The sequence below is a fragment of the Erpetoichthys calabaricus genome, chromosome 5, assembly GCF_900747795.2.
Source record: "Erpetoichthys calabaricus chromosome 5, fErpCal1.3, whole genome shotgun sequence".
NCBI lineage: Eukaryota > Metazoa > Chordata > Cladistia > Polypteriformes > Polypteridae > Erpetoichthys > Erpetoichthys calabaricus.
Window position 1 is genome coordinate 7,023,324 of NC_041398.2, and position 27,841 is coordinate 7,051,164.

Genomic DNA, 27,841 nt, shown 5'->3' on the forward strand with positions numbered 1-27,841 from the left:
TATTATTTAGGGAGAAAAAAAAAAATCCAAACCTACATGGCCCTGTGTGAAAAAGTAATTGCCCCCTTGTTAAAAATAACCTAACTGTGGTGTATCACACCCGAGTTCAATTTCCGTAGCCACCCCCAGGCCTGATTACTGCCACACCTGTTTCAATCAAGAAAATCACTTAAATAGGAGCTGCCTGACACAGAGAAGTAGACCAAAAGCACCTCAAAAGCTAGACATCATGTCAATATCCAAAGAAATTCAGGAACAAATGAGAACAGAAGTAATTGAGATCTATCAGTCCTGGTAAAGGTTATAAAGCCATTTCTAAAGCTTTGGGACTCCAGCGAAACCACAGTGAGAGCCATTATCCACAAATGGCAAAAACATGGAACAGTGGTGAACCTTCCCAGGAGTGGCCGGCCGACCAAAAATTACCCCAAGAGCGCAGAGACGACTCATCCGAGAGGTCACAAAAGACCCCAGGACAACGTCTAAAGAACTGCAGGCCTCACTTGCCTCAATTAAGGTCAGTGTTCACGACTCCACCATAAGAAAGAGACTGGGCGAAAACGGTCTGCATGGCAGATTTCCAAGACGCAAACCACTGTTAAGCAAAAAGAACATTAGGGCTCGTCTCAATTTTGCTAAGAAACATCTCAATGATTGCCAAGACTTTTGGGAAAATACCTTGTGGTCTGATGAGTCAAAAGTTGAACTTTTTGGAAGGCAAATGTCCCGTTACATCTGGCGTAAAAGGAACACAGCATTTCAGAAAAAGAACATCATACCAACAGTAAAATATGGTGGTGGTAGTGTGATGGTCTGGGGTTGTTTTGCTGCTTCAGGACCTGGAAGGCTTGCTGTGATAGATGGAACCATGAATTCTACTGTCTACCAAAAAATCCTGAAGGAGAATGTCCGGCCATCTGTTCGTCAACTCAAGCTGAAGCGATCTTGGGTGCTGCAACAGGACAATGACCCAAAACACACCAGCAAATCCACCTCTGAATGGCTGAAGAAAAACAAAATGAAGACTTTGGAGTGGCCTAGTCAAAGTCCTGACCTGAATCCAATTGAGATGCTATGGCATGACCTTAAAAAGGCGGTTCATGCTAGAAAACCCTCAAATAAAGCTGAATTACAACAATTTTGCAAAGATGAGTGGGCCAAAATTCCTCCAGAGCGCTGTAAAAGACTCATTGCAAGTTATCGCAAACGCTTGATTGCAGTTATTGCTGCTAAGGGTGGCCCAACCAGTTATTAGGTTTCAGGGGGCAATTACTTTTTCACACAGGGGCCATGTAGGTTTGGATTTTTTTTTCTCCCTAAATAATAAAAACCACCATTTACAAACTGCATTTTGTGTTTACTTGTGTTATATTTGACTAATGGTTAAATGTGTTTGATGATCAGAAACATTTTGTGTGACAAACATGCAAAAGAATAAGAAATCAGGAAGGGGGCAAATAGTTTTTCACACCACTGTATATATATATATACACATATCAACATATATATACACATACATATACACACATACATACACACACACACATATACATATATATATTTACATATCTACATATATACACATATATATATACATATCTACATATACATATATAGACATACATACATACATACATACATACATGCACATATATATATATATAATATATATATATATATATATATATATATATATATATATATATATATATATACCAGCTGAAATACCCAGCGTTGCCTGGGAGGAAAATAAAGTTTTGTTTTTTTTTATTGTTTGAGAAAAATATAATTAGAAAAAACACAAGTTTAAAAATAAAAATAAATATGAGTCGTTTGTTGAAACCCAAAAAAGCAATCATAATATCAGACCCCAACTTATACGCCCGTTCAAAAATGCAACAATTAAATTTTTTGCCTCCTCTAATCTTGAATCAATTTCTCAGATGCATTGAATTGTGTGGCAGCAACGCAGTTACCAATTTCTTTTGCCACTTCAAAGACATTTAATTTAAAATCAGCTTCATATTTTCTTCTGATCGAACGCTCCATTGTAGATAAGGGATGGTCTTACGATAAAAGTGTATGAGGGTGTGAGATACAAAAAACACAACACAGTGCAAATGTTGCTCTCGGAATAGTTCGGGTATTAGCGTGTGGTCACGTAGGCATAATAGAGAAAGAGAGAGAGAGGTTAGGAGTACGCGCTGATACAGCGCATTGCCTCACCTACAAAAAAAGGCAGTGTGTTCTGTGGTTACTCTCTCAGGTGGGCATTAGCATATCATAATCTCTTAGATCAATAGCGAGAGTTTTCCGCTTTCGACTTGGACAACAGACAGTATAAAATACCATAAATTATACAGTAAAATCCAGTCCTGATGGTATATACATTAATAAAAACAAAAACACAACTTTAAAAATAAAAATAAATTAACAAACAATGAAGACTAACTAATGTGTTTGTCTTGCGGTCATGTATGTATGAAACAGGACAATAGATATTGGCACTGTATCTGATCGTGTTCAGATCTTATGGGAAAGCGTTTCCCAGGTGGGGAGAAAAGCACATGCCCGTGATATCTGTGGCAATCAGCAGCTACCCTCTAAAACACACATAGCTCTGATCTCTCTCTCAAAAATGTTAAGCGTTACTTCTTAATCTGTAGATGATAACGTTTGTTGAACACACAGGTATCGCTCGCTAAGCGGAGGCAAGGTGCACTGCAACACGTGGCAAGATGCGGAGTAACTGGAACAGAGGCTGGCGAGTGAATGAGGAAGGCCCCGCGCCCATGCTCTGAGCCCACAGCCAATCTGTTGGATTTGCATAAATACATCGATGCCGCAAGTGAACTATGGTACTTAGTGTGACTATTTGAGACTTACTTTTCTGTTAAAGTACTCATTTCCTTTATGTAATCCGTGGATTCTCCGTTATTTTTTGTTCGTTTATTACGATTATAGTTATTTATTGATTCCCTTCTTTAGCTGACTGCCTGCTCATATAAGGCGGTCCGCTTTTTTTTTTTTTGGAACAGGTTTGATTCATCCAAGTGATCACTCGGGCTCCGTTCATTCACTTCACGTGAGCTGCTCTCTCACTTCTTATTCTTTCGCTGCCTCCTCAATTGTGTAATGAATGTTTTCTTCAGCGCTCTATCGCACTCGTCCTTGTTTTCTATGTACTGACTTCACAGTCAGTTCACGTGATTACGTGGGAGGCGTCATGACGCGACATGCAACTCCGTCTCCTGCGGCCATCTTGCTGTCTTCCATTACAGTATATGGACAAAAAAGAGGTTCCAATTATGACCATTACGCGTAGAATTTCGAAATGAAACCTGCCTAACTTTTGTAAGTAAGCTGTAAGGAATGAGCCTGCCAAATTTCAGCCTTCCACCTACACAGCAAGTTGGACAATTAGTGATGAGTGAGTGAGTCAGTCAGTCAGTCAGTGAGTCAGTGAGGGCTTTGCCTTTTATTAGTATATATATATATATATATATATATATATATATATATATATATATATATATATAGGCTGCGGTGGGTTGGCACCCTGCCCAGGATTGGTTCTTGCCTTGTGCCCTATGTTGGCTGGGATTGGCTCCAGCAGACCCCCGTGACCCTGTGTTCGGATTCAGCGGGTTGGAAAATGGATGGATGGCTGGATATATATATAGGGCGGCACGGTGGTGCAGTGGGTAGCGCTGCTGCCTCGCAGTTGGGAGATCTGGGGACCTGGGTTCGATTCCCGGGTCCTCCCTGCGTGGAGTTTGCATGTTCTCCCCGTGTCTGCGTGGGTTTCCTCCGGGCGCTCCGGTTTCCTCCCACATTCCAAAGACATGCAGGTTAGCTGGATTGGCGATTCTAAATTGGCCTTAGTGTGTGCTTGGTGTGTGGGTGTGTTTGTGTGTGTCCTGCGGTGGGTTGGCACCCTGCCCAGGATTGTTTCCTGCCTTGTGCCCTGTGTTGGCTGGTTGGCTCCAGCAGACCCCCGTGACCCTGTGTTCGGATTCAGCGGGTTGGAAAATGGATGGATGGATATATATATATATATATATATATACATGTGAATGTATGTACATATGTGTATACTGTATGTATGTCTAAATTTATATATATATATATATATATATATATATATATATATATATATGTGCATATGTACAGTACATATATGTGTAGATATGTATATATTTATATGTATATATATGTAGATGTGTACATTTGTATATGTATATATATGTATATGTAGATATGTGTATATATAGATATGTATATATATATATATGTATATATGTATATGTATATATATGTTTACATAACCTATTTAACACACTACTTCTCCGCTGTGAAGCGCGGGTATTTTGCTAGTATATATATATGTATACATATATGTGTGTGTATGTGTATAAATAGTGTATATTATATATATATATATATATATATATATATATATATATATATATATATTATATATATATATATATCTGTACCCGGCCACGCGTTGCTGTGGCTCAGTCTGGTTAAATGGAAAAGAAAGAAAAGAGAAAGCGCCCGTTTCTAATATGTTTAATTTCACAATGCTTGTGGGTATACAATATTTTTTGTTGTTCCACTGTCTGTGCAGAATGTTAGACTGAATAATATTGTTAAGTTCGTAGACGTCTTTGTTTTTGGCTGCAAGAATAGCTCGTTCACTCAGCCAATCGTGATTCTTATAATTGGTTTGAATATTGGGAAATACTTTTTCAACCAATTCTTCTTTTGACGTCACTAAACTGCAGAAGTTATGAGGCAATGAAATTCGTCCTGATTCAGATCAACCGGCACCTTTCCATTCCCAATTTCCAGATTTCTCCAACCCCGTTATTGACAGTTTGTATTATTTGATTGTAAATGCCTTTTTGCTGAATTGTTAGCTTAGGAATATTTGATTGCACATACGACAAAAGATCACCCGTGTTGTAATTTTGTTCACGACGCAGTTCTACATCAAACGAAGCAGCAGCAGATCGATTCGGTGATGGCATTCTCAATTGATTGAAAACTTTGTTCGCGACTTCTAAGCACAAATCTTCAATCATTATCAACGCTTAGTTGTAGATGTCTGCTGTGAAATCCATGTTTATATTTGAATTGTACTTGCGTATTCGACGGAAAATATCTTCAGCCATGTGCGATTTATATTTCTCCCACAACTGTGTTGGAGATGAAGGAGAGCAGGCGGTCAATATGATTGCAAACAATACATGAATTTGATTTGGATGTGACGTGTTGCACTCGTCATTAATGTATACATCCCAGTGTCGGTCGTTCTCCAATAAATTCAGAGCTTGACATGTACTTCGGAAAGTGGCATGTGTAACGCCGTTGACAATTCTCAATTGCTGGAAAGACGTTGGACCGGCACATTTACCAACAGCATGTGAACAAAGAAGCATTCATCTTGATTGGGATGCACGGTGTACAGTCTGCCTATCGTAGTTTCTTTGAATATGCCAGGTTGTCCGTTGACTCGCTCTCCTCGTTTGCGTTGTTCAAATGATTTTCTACTCGCATTCCATGTGTAATACGTAGGCACTTCTGAATACAGCAGTGTTTTCGCAAACGCGTCATTTTGACATAACATAAAGAAAGCAGTTAACGTTGTAGCCGGTGGATTCAGGGCTATTTGGTGCACATTTGCAGCTGTGAAATAAACGCGTTGTCCATTTTCTAGATGTACTGCTAAGTGAACAACATCTGGACTTCGTTCATGTATGGGAAATGAAAGAATTCGCCATACAGCTTCATTGCTGCTTATGTATCTTCCAGCCTAATACTGTGCGATTTCATCGATATGTATGACCGCATTCCTATCACTTCTTTCTGGTTGCACCCCAAAAACTGCCATGTCGCTGCCTTTATTCACGTACTTACAAATGTATTTGATCGAAACATTGAAATAGAATCGTAAAATATTTAGTATGGCGTGCAGGGCCGGATTTTCCTATAGGCTAACTAGGCTTCAGCCTAGGGCCTCAAGATCAAGAGGGGCCTACATTCAAATTGTTAGCAAAATTAAAATTACACTATTCTAAAAACAGTGAACACTAAAACACTGAACCGAAAATAAGGAGAAATTCTACGCATATGACTAATAAACAAAGATAAAAATGTATTGGTTAATCACAGTAATGATGTATTTTATTATCTCTCATGTAATTTACAAACTTAAAAATGAAAGGTGAAAGGGCCTCATAAGTGCAATAGCCTAGGGCCTCTTTTCGTATAAATCCGGCCCTGATGGCGTGTGTTGCTTAAACGTCCAAGAGATGGCGCTGTGTTTTCAAAAAAAAGCATGTTTTTACCTGTCACAGGTATATAATATGTATATAAAAACACGCGCGTATTCGAATGCAACGTTGTGTCAAATTTTCAAAGCAATCAGTGAAGAACTTTCGGAGATTTAATGTTTTGAACAAACGAACATTTACTTTTTTTATTTATATAGATGTATATATTTATGTATATATATGGTTTTGGCAGCCAAGCGCTTTTTTTCCAACCTAGAAGACGTCTCTTGAGATCCGTTTAATCGCCTCGTTGATTGCATGTCCTCCAAGGTAGTTTCAATCCCCATTTCCTGCACCGAGTCATCTCCCCTTTTATGAGTGACTGTGTTAGTCGCCGTACTTCGTACAGGTCTTTGAACGCACTGAATACTTGTAACTGGTGTCGCCCGTCGGCTACTTTCAACAGGGAATGGAAGCAATTGTCGAGTAACAAAAATAATTTGTAAGTGATTTCGCATTGAAGAAATAGTAAAAACTTGATCACTTGGGTCAATACCTAAACAAATACACACAGCGAATACACCAGAATCTGTATGATTTAATTGTTGCTGTGCGTCTTCATAAGCTATGGGAGGTTTGTAAGGAAACAAAGCCTGCTGATCTGCTCCCATTTCATCTTACAGTACTCTACGACGGGAACTGATCTGATGTTCATACTAACCTGGTTTATGGCTTATGGCTCCGGGGCGATCACGCCTGAAATTACCAAGCGTTACTGTTTATAGCTGTGTATTGGAACATCCAAATCCTGCTTCCTCCTCCTGCTGCTTGCTATCGCCGCTCACCTACGCTACCACACCCGCCTGTCCTACCGGCTCCGTTGTGCTGTGCTGCTTCTACACTGCTATCAGCTAAGTATCACTCACTTCTTTTTTAGTGCTTTGAGTACTGAGAAAAGCGCTATATAAATGTAATGAATTATTATTATTTATTATTAAACACTAAAGTACAAAAACGAAGTAGAAAGTAACACTAAACCACAACACCACCGGGAACACCGGCACACCACGTCTACTAAACACTAAGAAACACTAAAGGAAAAAAATACTATTCAGTAAGTACCGCGTCTACTAAACAGTAAATCAGTAAAGGAGAAAGGACTAACCGCGTCAGCTGTGGAGCTCAGCTCGGAGTGAAATGAGGTGAATGGGAGGGGAGATGATCACGTGACTCCAACACCCGCCTTAACTCTCCGTCCCTCCACAAACACACAAACACGGCCACATGGATACCAACTCTCCTTTATAGATATAGATTAAACAGTCCTCAGCGGTCCAGAGGTAGAACAGTAAGTGGTCGACAGCGTAAGGGTTCATTAATATGGGGGAATACAAACAGTGCGAGTGGAGAGCTTATAAGAAAGAGGAGCACAAAGGTAGGAGAAGAGACAGAGAAAAGTTAAGTTAACCTCATAGAAAGACAAATAGCAGGCAGCTGAGAGGGAGAACAGTACAGGAGCTTAAGGGGAAAAGGTATAAAATATCTTTAGCAGATCGTAATTATACCATTTAAGTTAAGGAGCAGCCGAAAGAAGGAGAAATTTAATTTAATTTAAAAAAAAAAAAAAAACTTAAGGCAGTTTACTAATCCCAAATCAAATTTTAATAATGAGGCCCGTGCAATGAAAGTCCTGTTGGATGTTGGACTTTTTAGATGATGGTTTGGAAGAGCCAGTTGTCTATGAGGGATACATCTGCAAGAGATGCCAGCTGATCCAGCACCTCGAGTTCAGGGTCGCTGACCTGCGTTGTAATAGAGAATTGGCGGACTTGGCCCAGGTGTCCTTTAGAGAGATAGTGTGCACCCCCAAGGTTTCGCGGGAGGAGATTCCAGACCAGACAGGTAGAAACAGGTGGGTCACGGTCACAAGGCGTAAGGCAAAGGGTGCACACTGTCCGGGGGCATCAACCCCAGAATTAGAAGTGGCAAACCTTTATCATGTCCTTGCAGAGCTGGATGGTGTCTCTGATAATTCTGAGGTGGTAGGCAGGGATGAGGAGCCCCAACGGGCCACCTCAAAACCAGTTCCCAAAAAGAGAGAGGTAGTGATAGTTGGGGACTCAATCATTAGGGGGATTGAAGCACAGGTGTGCTCCAGAGAGAGCGAGTCTCGCACGGTGTGTTGCCTTCCGGGAGCACAGGTGGGGGACCTCCTTGGAAGGGTGGATAGGCTCTTGGCCAGAGCGGGGGTGGATCCAGTTGTCATTGTCCATGTTAGAACAAATGACATACATAAGGGTAGTCTGTCAGTTCTGCGATCCAAATGCAAAGAGTTAGGTGCTAAGCTGAGGAGCAGAACTGACAAGGTAGTCTTCTCCGAAGTTCTGCCTGTGCCACTCGCCAGTCCAGGTTAGACTGAGGAGATTAGAAGGCTTTACGCGTGGCTCAAATCTTGGTGCAGGGTAGAAGGGTATAGGTTTATGGGGCATTGGGACTCCTTTTGGAACAGATGGGACATGTTCTGCCGTGACGGGTTACATCTGAACTGGAGGGGCACCAATGTATTGGGGAGGCGTATGTGTAGGCTAGTCGAGGATTGTTTAAACTAGGGAATGGGGGGGCAGGGAGTTTAGGACAGGCCAGGTTTAGATCTATATATGGAAGAACAAACAATGGTGTAGAAACAAGAATGCATAGTAATGTAAATTCTAAGCAAACATTTAAATGTAGAAGGAGTAGTACAATAAAAATAACTTGCCTTAATGCTAGAAGTATCAAAAATAATGTGAGTTGGAGTCGTATGTAGCAGGGCATAATTATGATATTATAGCAATAATGGAAACCTGGCTAAATAACAAAGATGGGGATGAGTGTAACATAGAGGGATACACATTTTTTAGGAAGGATAGACAGAACAGAGAAGGAGGTGGGGTTGCTGTTTATGCCAAGCAGGATTTAAATGTAAGTCTTCTTCAGTTGGATGATGAGCCCCATCGTAGTGAGGACATGTGGCTTCGCCTGGAAAATATTAGGGAAAGAGGTCTTATTTTAGGAGTGTGTTATCCATCCATCCATCCATTGTCTCCCGCTTATCCGAGGTCGGGTCGCGGGGGCAGCAGCTTGAGCAGAGATGCCCAGACTTCCCTCTCCCCGGCCACTTCTTCTAGCTCTTCCGGGAGAATCCTAAGGCGTTCCCAGGCCAGTCGAGAGACATAGTCCCTCCAGCGTGTCCTGGGTCTTCCCCGGGGCCTCCTCCCGGTTAGACGTGCCCGGAACACCTCACCAGGGTGGCGTCCAGGAGGCATCCTGATCAGATGCCCGAGCCACCTCATCTGACTCCTCTCGATGCGGAGGAGCAGCGGCTCTACTCTGAGCCCCTCCCGGATGACTGAGCTTTTCACCCTATCTTTAAGGGAAAGCCCAGACACCCTGCGGAGGAAACTCATTTCAGCCGCTTGTATTCGCGATCTCGTTCTTTCGGTCACTACCCATAGCTCATGACCATAGGTGAGGGTAGGAACATAGATCGACTGGTAAATTGAGAGCTTCGCCTTGCGGCTCAGTTCCTTTTTCACCACGACAGACCGATGCAGCGCCCGCATTACTGCGGATGCCGCACCGATCCGCCTGTCGATCTCACGCTCCATTCTTCCCTCACTCGTGAACAAGACCCCGAGATACTTGAACTCCTCCACTTGGGGCAGGATCTCGCTACCAACCCTGAGAGGGCACTCCACCCTTTTCCGGCTGAGGACCATGGTCTTGGATTTGGAGGTGCTGATTCTCATCCCAGCCGCTTCACACTCGGCTGCGAACCAATCCAGAGAGAGCTGAAGATCACGGCCTGATGAAGCAAACAGGACAACATCATCTGCAAAAAGCAGTGACCCAATCCTGAGCCCACCAAACCGGACCCTCTCAACGCCCTGGCTGCGCCTAGAAATTCTGTCCATAAAAGTTATGAACAGAATCGGTGACAAAGGGCAGCCCTGGCGGAGTCCAACTCTCACTGGAAATGGGTTCGACTTACTGCCTGCAATGCGGACCAAGCTCTGGCACCAATCGTACAGGGACTGAACAGCCCTTATCAGGGGGGCCGGTACCCCATACTCTCAGAGTACCCCCCACAGGATTCCCCGAGGGACACGGTCGAATGCCTTTTCCAAGTCCACAAAACACATGTAGACTGGTTGGGCAAACTCCCATGCACCCTCCAGGACCCTGCTAAGGGTATAGAGCTGGTCCACTGTTCCGCGACCAGGACGAAAACCACACTGTTCCTCCTGAATCCGAGGCTCGACTATCCGACGGACCCTCCTCTCCAGGACCCCCTGAATAGACTTTTCCAGGGAGGCTGAGGAGTGTGATCCCTCTGTAGTTGGAACACACCCTCCGATCCCCCTTCTTAAAGATGGGGACCACCACCCCCGGTCTGCCAATCCAGAGGCACTGTCCCTGATGTCCATGCGATGTTGCAGAGGCGTGTCAGCCAAGACAGTCCCTACAACATCCAGAGCCTTGAGGAACTCCGGGCGTATCTCATCCACCCCTGGGGCCCTGCCACCAAGGAGTTTTTTGACCACCTCGGTGACCTCAGTCCCAGAGATGGGGGAGCCCACCTCTGAGTCCCCAGGCTCTGCTTCCTCATTGGAAGGCATGTTAATGGGATTGAGGAGGTCTTCGAAGTATTCCCCCCACCGACCCACAACGTCCCGAGTCGAGGTCAGCAGCGCACCATCCCCACCATATACAGTGTTGACACTGCACTGCTTCCCCTTCCTGAGACGCCGGATGGTGGACCAGAATCTCCTCGAAGCCGTCCGAAAGTCGTTCTCCATGGCCTCCCCAAACTCCTCCCACGCCCGAGTTTTTGCCTCAGCAACCACCAAAGCCGCATTCCGCTTGGCCTGCCGGTACCTATCAGCTGCCTCCGGGGTCCCACAGGACGAAAGGGTCCTGTAGGACTCCTTCTTCAGCTTGACGGCATCTTTCACCGCCGGTGTCCACCAACGGGTTCGGGGATTGCCGCCACGACAGGCACCGACCACCTTACGGCCACAGCTCCGGTCAGCTGCCTCAACAATAGAGGCATGGAACATGGCCCATTCGGACTCAATGTCCCCCACCTCCCTCGGGATGTGGTCAAAGTTCTGCCGGAGGTGGGAGTTGAAGCTACTTCTGACAGGGGGCTCTGCCAGACGTTCCCAGCAGACCCTCACAACACGTTTGGGCCTACCACGCCTGACCGGCATCCTCCCCCACCATCGAAGCCAACTCACCACCAGGTGGTGATCAGTTGACAGCTCCGCCCCTCTCTTCACCCGAGTGTCCAAGACATGTGGCCGCAAGTCCGACGACACGAGCACAAAGTCGATCATCGAACTGAGGCCTAGGGTGTCCTGGTGCCAAGTGCACATATGAACACCCCTATGCTTGAACATGGTGTTCGTTATGGACAATCCGTGACGAGCACAGAAGTCCAATAACAAAACACCACTCGGGTTCAGATTGGGGGGGCCATTCCTCCCAATCACGCCCTTCCAGGTCTCACTGTCATTGCCCACGTGAGCATTGAAGTCCCCCCAGCAGAACGAGGGAGTCCCCAGAAGGTATGCCCTCTAGCACCCCCTCCAGGGACTCCAAAAAGGGTGGGTACTCCGAACTGCTGTTCGGTGCATATGCACAAACAACAGTTAGGACCCGTCCCCCCCACCCGAAGGCGAAGGGAGGCTACCCTCTCGTCCACCGGGGTAAACCCCAATGTACAGGCTCCAAGTCGGGGGGCAATAAGTATACCCACACCTGCTCAGCGCCTCTCACCGGGGGCAACTCCAAAGTGGTAGAGAGTCCAGCCCCTCTCAATGAGATTGGTTCCAGAGTCCAAGCTGTGCGTCGAGGTGAGTCCGACTATATCTAGCCGGAACCTCTCAACTTCGCGCACTAGCTCAGGCTCCTTCCCCTTCAGAGAGGTGACATTCCACATCCCAAGAGCCAGTTTCTGTAGCCGAGGATCGGACTGCCAAGGTCCCCGCCTTCGGCCACCACCCAACTCACACTGCACCCGACCTCCTTGGCCCCTCCCATAGGTGGTGAGCCCATGGGAAGAAGAGTGTGTTATAGACCACCCAATTCAGACAGTAATTTCAACAAACATCTTTTTAGTAATATCAAAAAGGCAAGTTTACAGGGAGATATTATAGTCATGGGGGACTTTAATTGTCCAAATATTAACTGGGATAACCTTACAGATGGCGGAGTACAAGAGCAGGAGTTTTTAGAAGTAATCAGTGACTGTTTTCTAAGACAGCATGTTAAAGCACCAACACGGGGTGAAGCCTGTCTGGATTTAGTATTTTGTAATAATCAGGATAGAATTGAGGGTGTAGAGGTGATTGGACCACTAGGGTCACGTGACCATAATGTCATACAATTCTCAGTATTTTGTAAGAGTGCAGATGCAAAGACTAAAACTGTTAAGTTGAACTTTGGTAGGGCTAATTTTGAGCAGATGCGACAAAGTCTAAGTAGGATACACTGGGATAAGCTTTTAAGTGTGGAGACAGTCGAAGAGCAGTGGAACAGGTTTAAAAATGTTTGACATGTAATGCAGGACAGATACATACCTAAATTTGGAATTAACAGGAAACTAAAAAAAACTCCACGGTGGATTAATAAAGATTTAAAAAAGAAGTTGCAAAGGAAAAAACTGCTTCATAAGGCATATAAGACTAATGACTGCAAAGTGAATTGTAGAGTGCATGAGAACATGAGGGCAACCATTAAGAAGGATATCAGGAAGGCTAAAAGACAGTTGGAGAGGAATATAGCAGATAAGGTGAAAGAAGTCCCTAAGAGATTCTTTCAGTATTTTAGTAGTAAAAGAACAGTCAAGGAGGAGGTCAAGTGCATCAGGAATAGTAAAGGGGAATTAAAAGATACAGACAGTGAAATAGCGGATGCCTTAAACTTACATTTTTCTGAGGTGTTTACAAGTGAGCAAGTGAATAACCTCCCAGAGGTAACAGGGACTACTAAGGAGGTACTGAGGGATTTGGAAATTGTAGAGGTAGAAGTACTGTTCAGATTAAATATGCTGAAATCGAACAAATCACCAGGACCAGATAATATTTATCCTCGTGTTCTTAAGGAGGCTAGTGAGTACATATATAAACCCTTGATGCATATGTGGTGTTATGGGTCCACAGCTCTTCCAGCAAAGGCTGTTTTATTTTAAATAAATAATCGCCGCGCTTGCGGCTTAGTGAGGGGGCGTGGTGGCTGTAGCAAGCCGCAGGGTGATCTGCGGTGTGGGCGGTTTTCACCTACGTGCACAGGTGGGAAACTGCACACATCCATGATTGATCCTGTGGCTAATGGGCTGCAACTGCCATGTCCTCCCCGCATATATAGCGAAGCGCGAGCCAGTTAAGGGGGGAGAAGAACAGGAAAGAAAGAGAAGTAAAAGTAAGAGACTGAAAGAAACGGAGGTTGCAGGAAGGAAGAATGGAAGGGAGAGAGAGCAAGTGCGCCGGTGCGAGTGAGTGAGTGAACAAGCTCACAGCAGCTGAACAGACAACCTGGATGTGAGGCCGACACCCCAGGCGTAGTTGTTGTCGCTCCCGCAGAGCTTTATGAAGGATGTGAGTGACGAGAAAGTGGATGATTCTCCACGGAAGACCGCGGGGAATCGGGACTTGGGAACGTGGTGTCCACCACGTGAGAGCCTTGGCCGTTGGTGAATTTCCCAGGTCACTGTCAGGGTAAGCCGACCGGAGCCGAGGATCGGAAAGGCTACTGACAGTTGCAGTAGGAGCAGGTAGAAGGCCAGCTGCAGAAAGAGCGTCTCGCCTGTAGAGCAGCCCAAACGGGAGTAGCAGGGGGACCGCCAGAGTAACTAAGAAGTACTGGGATTGTCATTTGTTTTTAAAGACTGCTTCTTGTAGATGTTTGAACTTCGTTTTGAACCTTGTTTTAAAGGATTGTTGTTTTTGTGTCTTTTAACCTCCACGTTTCTTTAATGGATTGTTTATTTATTTATTGAACTTTGAAAACTGCACTGTTGCACTTTTGATTTGTTCTTTTAATAAAAGCACCTTTGCACTTTTTAACCATCCTCTTGCTCAATTGTTTATTGCCTCACTGTCTAGCTCATCGGTGACATTACCGACGGTGTTGGGTTCAAGGGCTCCCTAACAGCCGATGGGAGCATGGAGCTGAACCCGCATCGTCACAGCACATTTTTAGGAAGTCACTGCACACTGGAGAGATTCCGAAGGACTGGAAAATGGCAAATATCATCCCATTATATAAAAAGGGTGACAGGGCAGATCCAAGCAACTATAGGCCAGTAAGCTTAACATGCATCACAGGAAAATTAATGGAAGAAATTATTAAGGAAAAGATCGAGCAACACCTGGCTAGGACAGGAGTTATTCTAAGCAGTCAGCATGGGCTCAGAAAAGGGAGGTCGTGTTTTACTAACATGCTGGAATTCTATGAGGAGGCAAGAAAAGGATACGATCAAAGTGGAGCTTATGATATTATTTATCTGGACTTTCAGAAAGCATTTGATAAGGTGCCACATGAGAGGTTGGGCATCAAATTAAAAGAGGTGAGAGTTCAGGGTGATGTTTGTAGATGGGTGCAGAATTGGCTCAAACACAGGAAACAGAGGGTGATGGTGCGAGGAACTTCATCAGAACTGGCTGATGTTAAGAGTGATGTTCCACAGGGGTCAGTGCTAGGGCCGCTGCTATTTTTAATATATATAAATGATTTAGATAGGAATATAAGTAACAAGCTGGTTAAGTTTGCAGATGATACCAAGATAGGTGGATTAGCAGATAATTTGGAATCCGTTATATCATCACAGAAGGACTTGGATAGCATACAGGCTTGGGCAGATTTGTGGCAGATGAAATTTAATGTCAGTAAATGTAAAAGTATAACACATAGGAAGTAAAAATGTGAGGTTTGAATACACAATGGGCTGTCGGAAAATCGAGAGTACATCTTATGAGAAGGATTTAGGAGTCATAGTGGACTCTAAGCTATCGACTTCCCGACAGTGTTCAGAAGCCATTAAGAAGGCTAACAGAATGTTAGGATATATAGCACGATGTGTGGAGTACAAGTCACAGGAGGTTCTGCTCAAGCTTTATAACACACTGGTGAGGCCTCATCTTGAGTACTGTGTGCAGTTAAGGTCTCCAGGCTACAAAAAGGACATAGCAGCGCTAGAAAAGGTCCAGAGAAGAGCGACTAGGCTGATTCCAGGGCTACAAGGGTTGAATTATGAGGAAAGATTAAAAGAGCTGAGCCTTTACAGTTTAAGCAAAAGAAGATTAAGAGGTGACATGATTGAAGTGTTTAAAATTATGAAGGGAATTAGTGCAGTGGATCGAGACTGTTATATTAAAATGAGTTCATCAAGAACACGGGGACACAGCTGGAAACTTGTTAAGGGTAAATTTTTCACAAACATTAGGAAGTTTTTCTTTACACAAAGAACGATAGACACTTGGAATAAGCTACCAAGTAGTGTGGTAGACAGTAAGACGTTGGGTTCTTTCAAAACTCGACTTGATGTTTTCTTGGAAGAAATAAGTGGATAGTACTGGCGAGCTTCATTGGGCTGAATGGCCTGTTCTTGTCTAGAGTGTTCTAATGTTCTATCCATCCATCCATCCATTGTCTCCCGCTTATCCGAGGTCGGGTCGCGGGGGCAGCAGCTTGAGCAGAGATGCCCAGACTTCCCTCTCCCCGGCCACTTCTTCTAGCCTCTTCCAGGAGAATCCCAAGGCGTTCCCAGGCCAGTCGAGAGACATAGTCCCTCCAGCGTGTCCTGGGTCTTCCCCGGGGCCTCCTCCCGGTTAGACGTGCCCGGAACACCTCACCAGGGAGGCGTCCAGGAGGCATCCTGATCAGATGCCCGAGGCACCTCATCTGACTCCTCTCGATGCGGAGGAGCAGTGGCTCTACTCTGAGCCCCTCCCGGATGACCTGAGCTTCTCACCCCATCTTTAAGGGAAAGCCCAGACACCTGTGGAGGAAACTCATTTCAGCTGCTTGTATTCGCGATCTCGTTCTTTCGGTCACCTTTTTCACCACGACAGTCAGAGCCCGCATCACTGCGGATGCCGCACCGATCCGCCTGTCGATCTCACGCTCCATTCTTCCCTCACTCGTGAACAAGACCCCCGAGATACTTGAACTCCTCCCACTTGGGGCAGGATCTCGCTACCATCCCTGAGAGGCCCACCTCCACCCTTGTCGGCTGAGGGACCAATGGTCTCGGATTTGGAGGTGCTGATTCTCATCCCAGCTGCTTCACACTCGGCTGCGAACCGATCCAGAGAGAGCTGAAGATCACAGCCTGATGAAGCAAACAGGACAACATCATCTGCAAAAAGCAGTGACCCAATCCTGAGCCCACCAAACGGACCCCCCTCAACGCCTTGGCTGCGCCTAGAAATTCTGTCCATAAAAGTTATGAAAAGAATCGGTGACAAAGGGCAGCCCTGGCGGAGTCCAACTCTCACTGGAAACGGGTTCGACTTACTGCCGGCAATGTGGACCAAGCTCTGGCACTGATCGTACAGGGACCGAACAGCCCTTATCAGGGGGGCCGGTACCCCATACTCTCGGAGTACCCCCCACAGGATTCCCCGAGGGACACTGTCGAATGCCTTTTCCAAGTCCACAAAACACATGTAGACTGGTTGGGCAAACTCGCATGCACCCTCCAGGACCCCGCTAAGGGTATAGAGCTGGTCCACTGTTCCGCGACTGTTTTAGTTTGGGAAAATGGTTCAAAGGTTTTAACAGAAAATAAGCAGGCAAGAATCAGAGAGGAAAGGTCCAATACTTCAATTGTTTACTTGTTCAAATATAATATCAGTTACATACAATATAATAGCAATATACATGCAGATATAGGAATTGTACTATTGACAAAGATATATGATTTATACTATTGACTTACAGTAATACAGATATGTGAATTATACTATTGACTTACAGTAATACAGATATGTGAATTATACTATACTTACAGTAATATCAAAAGACCCAGAGCCATCATCCTAGACCAGTAGACTGAGGGAGCCCGCGTGTCAGTCTCGTCAGAGGATCAACTCGTGAGCCTGGTCCAATACCGGGCGGTGTGCACGTTCCCCACGGTTGAGCTTCCGAAGAAACTGAGGGCGGAACCTTCCCTTATATACTAATTGAGTGTCCTTACCCAAAATGGCTTACGTGTAAGCAGTGTATACAGAAGTGATCAGTTTCTGCACACCCTTCTTCCCACGGGACATCTTATTGTTTTTCTTCTACTTGGCCCTCACTGAGATGGTGCCTAGTATCAGAAGACACACAATAACAAGCGTTGCCCTTCAATGAAGCCCCTCGAAGTGAAAAACAAGTACATGGCATTGACTGTATTCCCATAACATTCTGAAACTCTTTATGAGAAGCAAGTTTTTGCACATTCTTTCGCTATCATCCCAAACATTCCAATCTTTGTAGCTGGTTTTGCACTGAAGCGACCAATCCCCCCCCTCTTACTCCTTTATTTCATCCCTTCTCCTGTTACAGAGAAAACCTTTTTATTACAGCGACCAGGACGAAAACCACACTGTTCCTCCTGAAGGACCCTCCTCTCCAGGACCCCTGAACAGACTTTTCCAGGGAGGCTGAGGAGTGTGATCCCTCTGTAGTTGGAACACACCCTCCGATCCCCCTTCTTAAAGAGGGGGGACCACCACCCAGGTCTGCCAATCCAGAGGCACTGTCCCTGATGTCCATGCGATGTTGCAGAGGCGTGTCAGCCAAGACAGTCCTACAACATCCAGAGCCTTGAGGAACTCCGGGCGTATCTCATCCACCCCCGGGGCCCTGCCACCAAGGAGTTTTTTGACCACCTCGGTGACCTCAGTCCCAGAGATGGGGGAGCCCACCTCTGAGTCCCCAGGCTCTGCTTCCTCATTGGAAGGCATGTTAATGGGATTGAGGAGGTCTTCGAAGTACTCCCCCCCCACCGACCCACAACGTCCTGAGTCGAGGTCAGCAGCGCACCATCCCCACCATATACAGTGTTGACACTGCACTGCTTCCCCTTCCTGAGACGCCGAATGGTGGACCAGAATCTCCTCGAAGCCGTCCGAAAGTTGTTCTCCATGACCTCCCCAAACTCCTCCCATGCCCGAGTTTTTGCCTCAGCAACCACCAAAGCCGCATTACGCTTGGCCTGCCGGTACCTATCAGCTGCCTCCGGGGTCCCACAGGACAAAAGGGTCCTGTAGGACTCCTTCTTCAGCTTGACGGCATCCTTCACCGCCGGTGTCCACCAACGGGTTCGGGGATTGCCGCCACGACAGGCACCGACCACCTTACGGCCACAGCTCCGGTCAGCTGCCTCAACAATAGAGGCATGGAACATGGCCCATTCGGACTCAATGTCCCCCACCTCCCTCGGGATGTGGTCAAAGTTCTGCTGGAGGTGGGAGTTGAAGCTACTTCTGACAGGGGGCTCTGCCAGACGTTCCCAGCAGACCCTCACAACACGTTTGGGCCTACCACGCCTGACCGGCATCCTCCCCCACCATCGAAGCCAACTCACCACCAGGTGGTGATCAGTTGATAGCTCCGCCCCTCTCTTCACCCGAGTGTCCAAGACATGTGGCCGCAAGTCCGATGACACGACCACAAAGGCCTCTAATGTTCTAATGTTCATGTTTTGTTAAACTGCATTAGGAGGACCAGGGTGACAATATCAGGTACAGTGAGATGCCTGAAGAAGGCCTGCTCTTTTACATTTGTTTCTAAGCCTTTACTGTTACAGTGACTAGCTGAGTGATATCACATTTTAATATTAAACAGAGTTCTTGAATGTTTAAGGTAAATATTTGATTTCTTATTAGCATAGTGAAACACCTGTTTTTTAAACACAGTTAATGGTACGTCTATCTGTTTTGATCGTGTTGTACATTTATGAACCTCTGAGCACCGGACATGCTAGTCCATACATTCCTCTTTCTTTGTGCTTCTTGTTTCTTCTGTTCCTTGGACATTGCTACCCTCTGGTGGACACTGGATGACATTATGCCCTGGCACAGATGTCACACGTAAGACGGTTTATTGCTTTATGTATATAGAGATACTTTTTCTGTTTACTCCCTTAAAGGTACATCTTTATTTCACATTTGGATTCTTTGCATTTGCTCTGCATAACAACCAACATAAAATAAGGAACAGAAAGTTGTGTTAAACTGGCAGGACCTGCTCGGTGTACAAATGAAGTGTTGTGAAATTGAAAGCTGTGACAACATAAATGAAACTGAATTGGGATCAACTTCAGTGCTTTGTGATATGACGAAATCTGAATGAGCTTCTGCTGTCTTCTCTGTCCTTTTACATTTTATCAGATGGGCTCCTCTTTAAAAGTTCACATTAATCCATTCTCCACCATGCTTCCACAGGCTCATGTGTTTTCTAAGTGTGGTGTCGTATACTCAGACTCATTACACACACTGACACTAAAGAGAGTTTCACACAGTGAGAGTATTTCTTCATATATTTTGGTGATAAAGATCAGCAAATTAGAGGAGTGCATTAGAACCCTGACCACTTCAGGACCACCTGAACACTCCACTGAGTGCACATAACAAGTTCACAGGTGACACACATTAACAGACTTTACAAATAATAAACTATATAATGTATACATATCATGATACTGTGTGTTTAAACAAACCTGTAAGCTGACGCAGTTCTGCACTGATGAACATAAATGAAACTTAACAATATCTGTCCATGACCAGAACTGCTGATCTGTGGCCAACTGACAACACAGGAGAGGAAAACAGAAAGTGAGGTGACGAGGGTTAACAGGTCAGACATGTGTATGCGCCCAACTGCACCAGCACTGTTTACTACCTGGAAGAAAGTCTGAGATCCAATGGTGGATTGGACTGGGCAGGCTGAACTCGGTCAGTTTCTTATCGTGGAGCTCTGAGATGTTGGTATCTAAAGCAGAGGTCAAGTCCACAATCGAGACCCTCACATCTGCCCTGCTGATCAAGGTGTTGATAAATAAAACTCACACTCAGAGTCACTGCATCATCGACACACCGGTGGGCTCTGTGTGCAGACTTGATCTGCATGTTTTGTTTTTTTTATTTTAACTGCATTACATTTGTAATTAATGTTTAAGAATGTAACATTATAAAATTATATCTTAACTAGAGCTGTCAGCATTAATGTGTTAACACTTGAGCTTAATTTAAAAGCCTTGATCCATTAAAATAACACAAAGTAATGGTGAGATTCCAGAATTTAGTGTCCCGTTCCTTCTCTGGTCACCCCTTTGTCATCTGAACTGCACTGATCTGCTCTTCTGCTCTCATCTCACCTCATCTCATTTCATGCAGTCTGCTGCAATGTCCTGAACTGAACTTTATCTTATATGCTATATACAAATGTTTTATCCCATACATATCATGGTCAGGAGCATTGCATTTCTCAATTCATGTGAAATTAAGTCATTAATGTAACAATGGAGGAGACATCTGTGATTCTTCTTGGCGGAAACTTTCATTTTAAAACTAACATTTCAGACATCTCTCTGTGTAAAATCAAAGTAGTATACAGTACACACATGACAACGAAGAGCTGGCCATGTTAACATCTGCAGAGTTTGATAAACTAATCTGGCTGAAGAAAGTACTAGAACTGTGCAGGTGAGTTATGAGCTTCCAAAGGTCTGCTTGTGCATTGTAGCATTGTTGTTCTTGTAATTATTGAAGTAATGATAAAGTGTCTTGTTATTAAGATAACTATGAACACAGAAAGGGCAGCTCTTTGTGTGTGAATTATTTGCAAGTAGATCATATCATGAGATTTTTAATCCCAGAATTGTAATTGCTGCTTTCAGGGTTGTTTTATGTAAGTGATCACTTCTTCAAACCATACATTAAAAAGGCTGAGAATGCTTTGTCACCTAAAGCTGTAATGTAACAACAGTTGCCTCGATGACAAAGGGCCTTATTTTACTAGATATTCATTCTAGAGCTTCTGCAACTATAAGTAACCACCAAAGCAATTCAATGGTTTGCCGAATAATGTTATTTATAGCATAAAACAGAATGAAAATATTAATAAATACAAACAAGCAAAACTATTGGATTACAACCTGACAATAGAATTAGGATGTTGTGACTCAGGTTGTTTGTTATTTCATTTCAAAATCAGTCTTTGATGCTCCTGTTCGATGTTGCATTGTGCAGCTTCCTTTTTTTCTTTTTCATATTGTACACAAAAAGAGATCTACTGTGGAATCTGAAAATGTGAACAAACTTGTGTGCCTTAGCAACTGGTTAAGAAGGTTGAAATAATGATGACAGTATCCTTGAGCAAAGTTACAGACATGTGCAAAATACTGTCTGTTGTTTGTCATAAATTTGAAAATGAATGGAATTTCTGAAATCCTCTAAGAATTATTTAGGTATATCACAATACTGACATTATTATATTTATAGCTGATCTAATGATGTAGTTAATAGGATATAATAATAAACCAAAATCAATTTAGATTAAGTATCCATAAATATGCTGTACGTACCATTGAATTTACCTGTATAATTACAAAATAATAGGTGTTATTACCTTGTACTTACCTTGTAATACAGTGTAACAATATAATTAAGTACTAAATTGTAATTGTTATTCCACAATTTTTCTAAGGAGGTTTGCACACAAATTGTGGAATGACAATTACAGTTAAGTTCTTAACCACAGGATTACACAGTAAGTACAGGTAATAACACCTAGTAACTCTGTAATTATACAGGTGATTACATGGTAAAATACAACGTAATTATGGACACCTCATCTAAACTGATACCAATAAACATTTTGACATATGCAACATAATGTGCGATTGATCACTATTAATTTCATAAACAAAGTTTGATTAAACACAATATAAAATATTAATCTACTGTCAACCGTAATCTTTACATTCTCCATTCTTCTCTTTTCTTTGTATTTTCAGGTCATGAAGCTCCAATCTTCACCCTACGGCCTCCTGAACCTCAGAACAGAGAGGAGTTTTTACAATGTGAGTCTGTCAATTCGTTAAATTTATCATCATTTCACTTTTAATATCTCGGGTCAGGCTTATGATATGAAAGTGTTGCCAGCAGAAAGCATTATGTGAGTGTGGTGTGACTGAGGAGCTGAAAGTGACAGGGGTCCTGTGACTGGTGCATTATGGGATATTTAGATTCAGGACAGGGAAGCACCAAAGAAGTCTGTTAGACTTAAGTGTCAAGTGGACTAATGGGAAATAAAAATGATATCCTGCCAACTACGTCATATCTACCTAACAATAGTCTGAACTCCAGTGTCCCTTGTCCTTTTTCTATTCTCTAACAGTTTTTACTTAGCATTTCCTGCTGTTTTCTCTTTCTGTATTCCAGTGTCTCCTTTCTGATGCTTTTCAACTTCAGTCATTCCCTTAAAGTATTGATGATAATAATAATCCCTTTATACAGCACATGGCATTCAATGAAAGCAGCTCAGCATGTTTCACATAAAAAAACACAATGCCCACGATCATTAACATATACATAAACAGTGTTTGGATATACAGACACAGCAACAAGCATTGGATTAAAAAAGAATCACAAATTTAAGTGAAATAAGTTAAAGCTGACCAAATTACTTGACATCCTCCATTCTTTTCTCCATAAAAAACAAATTTTGTTATTTATTCACAACTTAACACATTGTAGGAATTAAACCAAAAGAAGATGGCATGGAAAATTTTGTGGAAGCTATTAGATGTTAAAAGACATCACGCACCCTAAAATGAATTCAAGTCAACATCCATGGGAAGAGCTGGAAGTTACAGTTGGGAGAAAAAGTAGATCAAAGCTGAAGAAGAGTGGGTGGTGAGAGGAGTAGAAGTCTCATCCAGAGTCACTTCGGCGCTGATCAGGGCAGCCACAGTTGTTTGCTCGCTGTTGATGTGTTGTTCTTCTCTGTTAACTTTGCCTTTTGTAACAATATGAGGATTACATTCACACAAGATCAGCTCCTGTCTACTGGGATTGGACTTCATTTCTCCTCCACTGATTAAGGACACTTCCATATGGATTTAGCACTTATGAACCACTGACTGCAGACTCCGACTCCCAGCCAGGTAACTCCCACCTGAAGAGGAGAAGGGGGAAGCGCTCAGGGTCTCTCGTGGGGTTCAGGAGACGCACTTGTCGAGTGCCCCTTCCCTTACTAGTTTTATCAACGTCAGACCACTGAGGCCCAAAACAGAAGAACCTCATCTTCTTCTCAGCCCCAGTAAGGATTATTCTCTCTGGTCATCGTATTGCTGTGTGGACACCTGGCTTACTGCATCAGTTCCTGACTCCACATTAGAACTGCTGGGGTTTCTGCTTTACAGAGCAGTTAGAGATGCTGATCATCACAACAAGTCAAAGGTGCTGGAGTCTGCTGCTACATTCGTATGTTTGTGTGGACTCCCACCTCTCAGACTGTCTCTGTATCAGCACAGGTGCCCCTCAAGGCTGTGGACGGCCCCCCTACTTTACTCCTTGTACCCCAATGACTGCAGGTCCATTGATCCTTCAGTTAAATCATTAAGTTCTATGATGACACCACCATTATTGGTCTAATTACTAACAGCAATGAAACACCTTCTAGAAAAGAGGGGTCTCGTCTTGTGTTTTGGTGAGCGTCAACACCCTGCTGCTCAAGACCCCCGAGACAGTGGAAATGGCCATTGACTTTCACAAACAGCAGTCACAACCTCTGACACTAGAAATGAATGATTCAGCAGTCAATAGATAGATAGATAGATAGATACTATGGTGGCCTCCTTCAAAGTTCTGAGCACAACAATCACAGACACTCTCAGCTGGGACATGAACACCATCACATCACTAAGAAGGCACAGCGGTGATTGGACTTCTTACACCAGATAAAGAAATTAAACATTTCACAGCCAGTCCTTGTTCAGTTTAACAAAGCCGTAATTGAAAGTGTAATCACATTCTCCATTGGTGTCTGGTTTGGCTCACCAACGGCACACTCCATAAATAAATGACAGCGTGTGGTGAGGTCTGCTGTGCTCTTCATCTGTGCAGATCTGTAGACATCTCGTGTCACTAACCGTGTCATAAGGACCACCACGGACTCATCTCAGCAGCTCATCACTTCTTCACACAAACTCCCAAACGCTTCAGTCAATTCAAACTCGAACTAACAGACACCTCCAGAGTTTCTTAGCGAGAGCGACAGCCTCTCCCAGCAGTGACTTAGACGCCTTCTGTGTGTGTTCATGTGTTCTGTCAGAGACTGTGTGAAGGTGTGTGTGTTTGTGTGTACAGTGTGAGGACATGTGTGTGTGACACATGAATACACACTCACACTCTCACCAGCACATCACTATCGGCACATCTCCTTTATAATTGGATTATTCTACCACTTGGTGTGAAGTTTGTCTTTTTAACTTCAGCTCTTTCTGTTATTTGTCTGTGATGTTGTGTTCCGTTATAAGGAGCTCCAAATCTACCAAGTCAGATTACTGAACATGAAGTACTGGAGAATAAAAGGGATTTGGATTTATTGTGATTCCAGAATTTTATTTTAAATCCCCACAGATTCTGTCCAATCAGATGAGCTCCATAGTATTAGTGTCTCGTCAGCACAGCTCCTGATTGGTTCTTGTTAATTGTCTGTGTTGTGCTCCGCCCCCAGTCCTGTTACACACTCCCAGATTTCCTCACTTGTTTTCTTTTCTCTCCTTTCAGACTTCTGTCCCCTCACACTGGACATCAACACAGCAAACAGATACCTCCGACTGTCTGAAGGGAACAAGAAGGTGACATGTGAGGGGACAAAAGCCAAATATCCTGATCATCCTGACAGATTTGACCACTGTGTCCAAGTTCTGTGCAGAGAGGCTCTGACTGGGACTTGCTGTTACTGGGAGGTGGAGTGCAGTGAACGCTTCATGAAGATTGGAGTCGCATATAAAGGACTGACCAGGAAAGGAGATGGTGGGGAGTGCGGCCTTGGATACAACGACAAGTCCTGGTGTTTGGTGTGGTCTCTTTCCCAGTACTCTGTGCGTCACAATAAGAAGGAGATTGTAATCACCGCCCCCTACAGCCCCAGAATAGGTGTGTTTCTGGACTGGCCTGCTGGCTCTCTGTCATTTTATAGGGTCTCACACACAATGACCCTCCTGCACAGGTTCAACACCTCCTTCACTGAGCCCCTCTATCCAGGGTTTGGGTTTGGTCTTCACTGCAGTGTAACAATCTGCCATCTGACACCATGTGACCACTGACCAGTACCCTCCACCGGTCACTTGATGTCCCCACAAGCTCAGGTCCTCTTTGGGTTTGTAGTTTGGGGTGAAATTAAATTTATAGGATGGGTGGGTTGGGGGGGCAGCACCTCTGTGATTGAATTTGTGGATGAGAATGCGGGGCGAGTGCGGCTGTCAGGGTCTCCATTATTATTGGGTTTGAGTAGCCAATCAGGTGTGTGTGTCATAATGAGGGGCGGAGAAACCTCAGACCTACCAATACCAGTCTGACCAGCAGGGGTCACTGTTGATTCACAGCCACATGTCCTTCAGGCTGACACCCCAACAACTACTGAGGCCCCCAAGTGTCACTGAATGTAACCTGTTAAGTAGGACAGGCATGTGGTCCTGCTGGATCAGCACAGCTGAAAGGCGCTATACAGACTCAGTATGGAGAGCTCTTGAATAGTGACTATATGTAGGAGCAGAGAGTGACAGATGGGACTGGAGTGTTGTCCACTCACCAGACATGTTGTGACCCTCCATTGGTCACTCATAGGGTCCTTCACTTCAGAATGAATTCACTGTGAATGTCTGAAGATGAGGACTCACCGGTCAGTCAGATGTCGGCCATACTGACAGAGTTTGGTGTTTAAGTTGATGTCACATTAAACTTTAAACTGCACCTCCTCCTTGTCCCCAGATTTGTCACTCTTGGTACCCTGAAAGCTCCAACATCTTCACAAAATGAATTCTTGGTCAGTTGGCACACACATGATATGGGTGCACATGTGTGGCTTTGCAGTGGACTGGCACCCCGTCCAGGGTTGGCCCACCTTGTCCACAAACCTGAAATTGAAAATCAGATAAGAAAGACAACAAATGGACAGAAGGGGTCACTGATTGGTCAGTCGCCAAACTACTGCCTCTTGTGGCCACTCTAAATATTACACAGCAATTCATACAAAAAGGAAATCTAAAAGATAAAAGCAGAAAGCATTCAGTGAAATCCTGAGCAGTGAAATATGAAAGGAGAGAATGAGAAACAATCAGAGAGTCAGACGAATGGAGACTTTAACAGGAGGACTGAGGGGTGGGACTGAAGTGCAGTGGCGCCCTCTAGTGGACACCCGCCATATTACACACATGGGAAAGGGGGGAGAAAAGAATACAGTGCAGTGTAAAAGAAATAAGAATAAAGTAAAAACACAAGAATAAAACACCTGACATAAAGAACTTTAAATATTATATCAAAACTAATTAAGATTTAAATGAAATAAGAGCAAAATAAGGGTGACACGATCACACAGTCACATGACCTTCAGAGCTGACAGCTGAGCTGATTCTTCTGTAGCCAAACTGCCCCCTCTAGTGGCCACTCTCAATATTAAATGAATGGCAAGGCTGAGGGGGAGGAAAGATTTGGGTTTGATCAAATGGATATTTAGTGCGGATTTCTTAATATTGTCATTAGCTTTAAGGAGAGTGCAGCTTTGTTAGGTTATGGAAGATTATCTATGAGAAAGGAACATTTATTTGAATTAATCTTTTTAATAATCGTTATGTATTAACAAAATACAAATCTAATAATTATTTACATTTTGTATAATAAACTCCCAGTGGTGTTTGGTGAATAAACAATAAGGATGACTGACATTTGTCAAATCTGCTCATCTGTGACCTTCTGACTTGTCACCACCTCTGGTCACATCTCCTGTGTTGTCTGATCTGAAGATATAACACTCCGTATTGATGATCCATTTCTTAATAGCGCTGGGAAAGTCAGAATATGACAATGGGGTGAGTAACAAATAAGATGTTGATTTGGATTGAATATTTGATTTGTAAGTCTAGCAGTGAAGTCGATCATTTAGACCTGAGCAGTGCTCTCCATTCCATATCTGAGTGTCTGTGCTCTGTCATGTGTCCCGTGCGCCCCTGTGTGTCCGCTGTGCCCTCGTATGCCCACTCCAGCATAACCCCCCCCCCCCCCAACACACACACACTACTGAGATGTACAGTTACTAATAAAGATGGACATTAAATGGCGAATTTGACACTCATGGACACCACAAGAAGTTGAAGTGCATTGAGGACCGAAGTCAGCTGTGATGTTTCATTTTGAGTTTGTTATTTTTTAACGAATTCTTTTGTAAATGGTATTGATTTTGTTGTTTTTATGGTGTGTTGATGAATATTTTGCTTATAAGTGTCATGTTTATATGTT

The 27,841-nt window shown here is 44.0% G+C and overlaps 3 protein-coding genes across 16 annotated transcripts in view; all 3 read left to right on the forward strand.

The window, feature by feature from the left end:
• LOC114652414 (tripartite motif-containing protein 16-like) overlaps positions 1 to 27,841 on the forward strand; it is a 1,097,043-nt gene that overhangs the window by 772,159 nt on the left and 297,043 nt on the right. Inside the window, exon 8 of the mRNA XM_051927927.1 lies at positions 26,047 to 26,787. The gene's annotated coding sequence lies outside the window, so the exon portion shown is untranslated. The remainder of the gene's footprint in view (positions 1 to 26,046; positions 26,788 to 27,841) is intronic.
• The window catches only part of LOC114643026 (tripartite motif-containing protein 16-like), a 1,170,030-nt gene that overhangs the window by 572,284 nt on the left and 569,905 nt on the right, over positions 1 to 27,841 (forward strand). For 6 of the 14 annotated variants that reach the window (XR_007934991.1, XR_007934992.1, XR_007934993.1 and 3 more), the window contains exon 6: positions 22,333 to 22,398. The exons of 3 other annotated variants lie outside the window; for them this stretch is intronic. Coding sequence is in view for 7 of the 11 variants with exons in the window: in XM_051927895.1 (XP_051783855.1) it covers positions 22,333 to 22,398 (66 nt within the window). In the remaining 4 variants the exon portion in view is untranslated. Of the gene's footprint in view, positions 1 to 22,332; positions 22,399 to 25,111; positions 25,294 to 25,695; positions 27,610 to 27,841 lie in introns of those variants that run through there. 5 more of the 14 variants (XM_051927898.1, XM_051927896.1, XM_051927897.1 and 2 more) reach the window with 3 other exon arrangements.
• The window catches only part of LOC127527845 (zinc finger protein 184-like), a 579,825-nt gene that overhangs the window by 510,048 nt on the left and 41,936 nt on the right, over positions 1 to 27,841 (forward strand). The gene's annotated exons all lie outside the window — the stretch shown is intronic.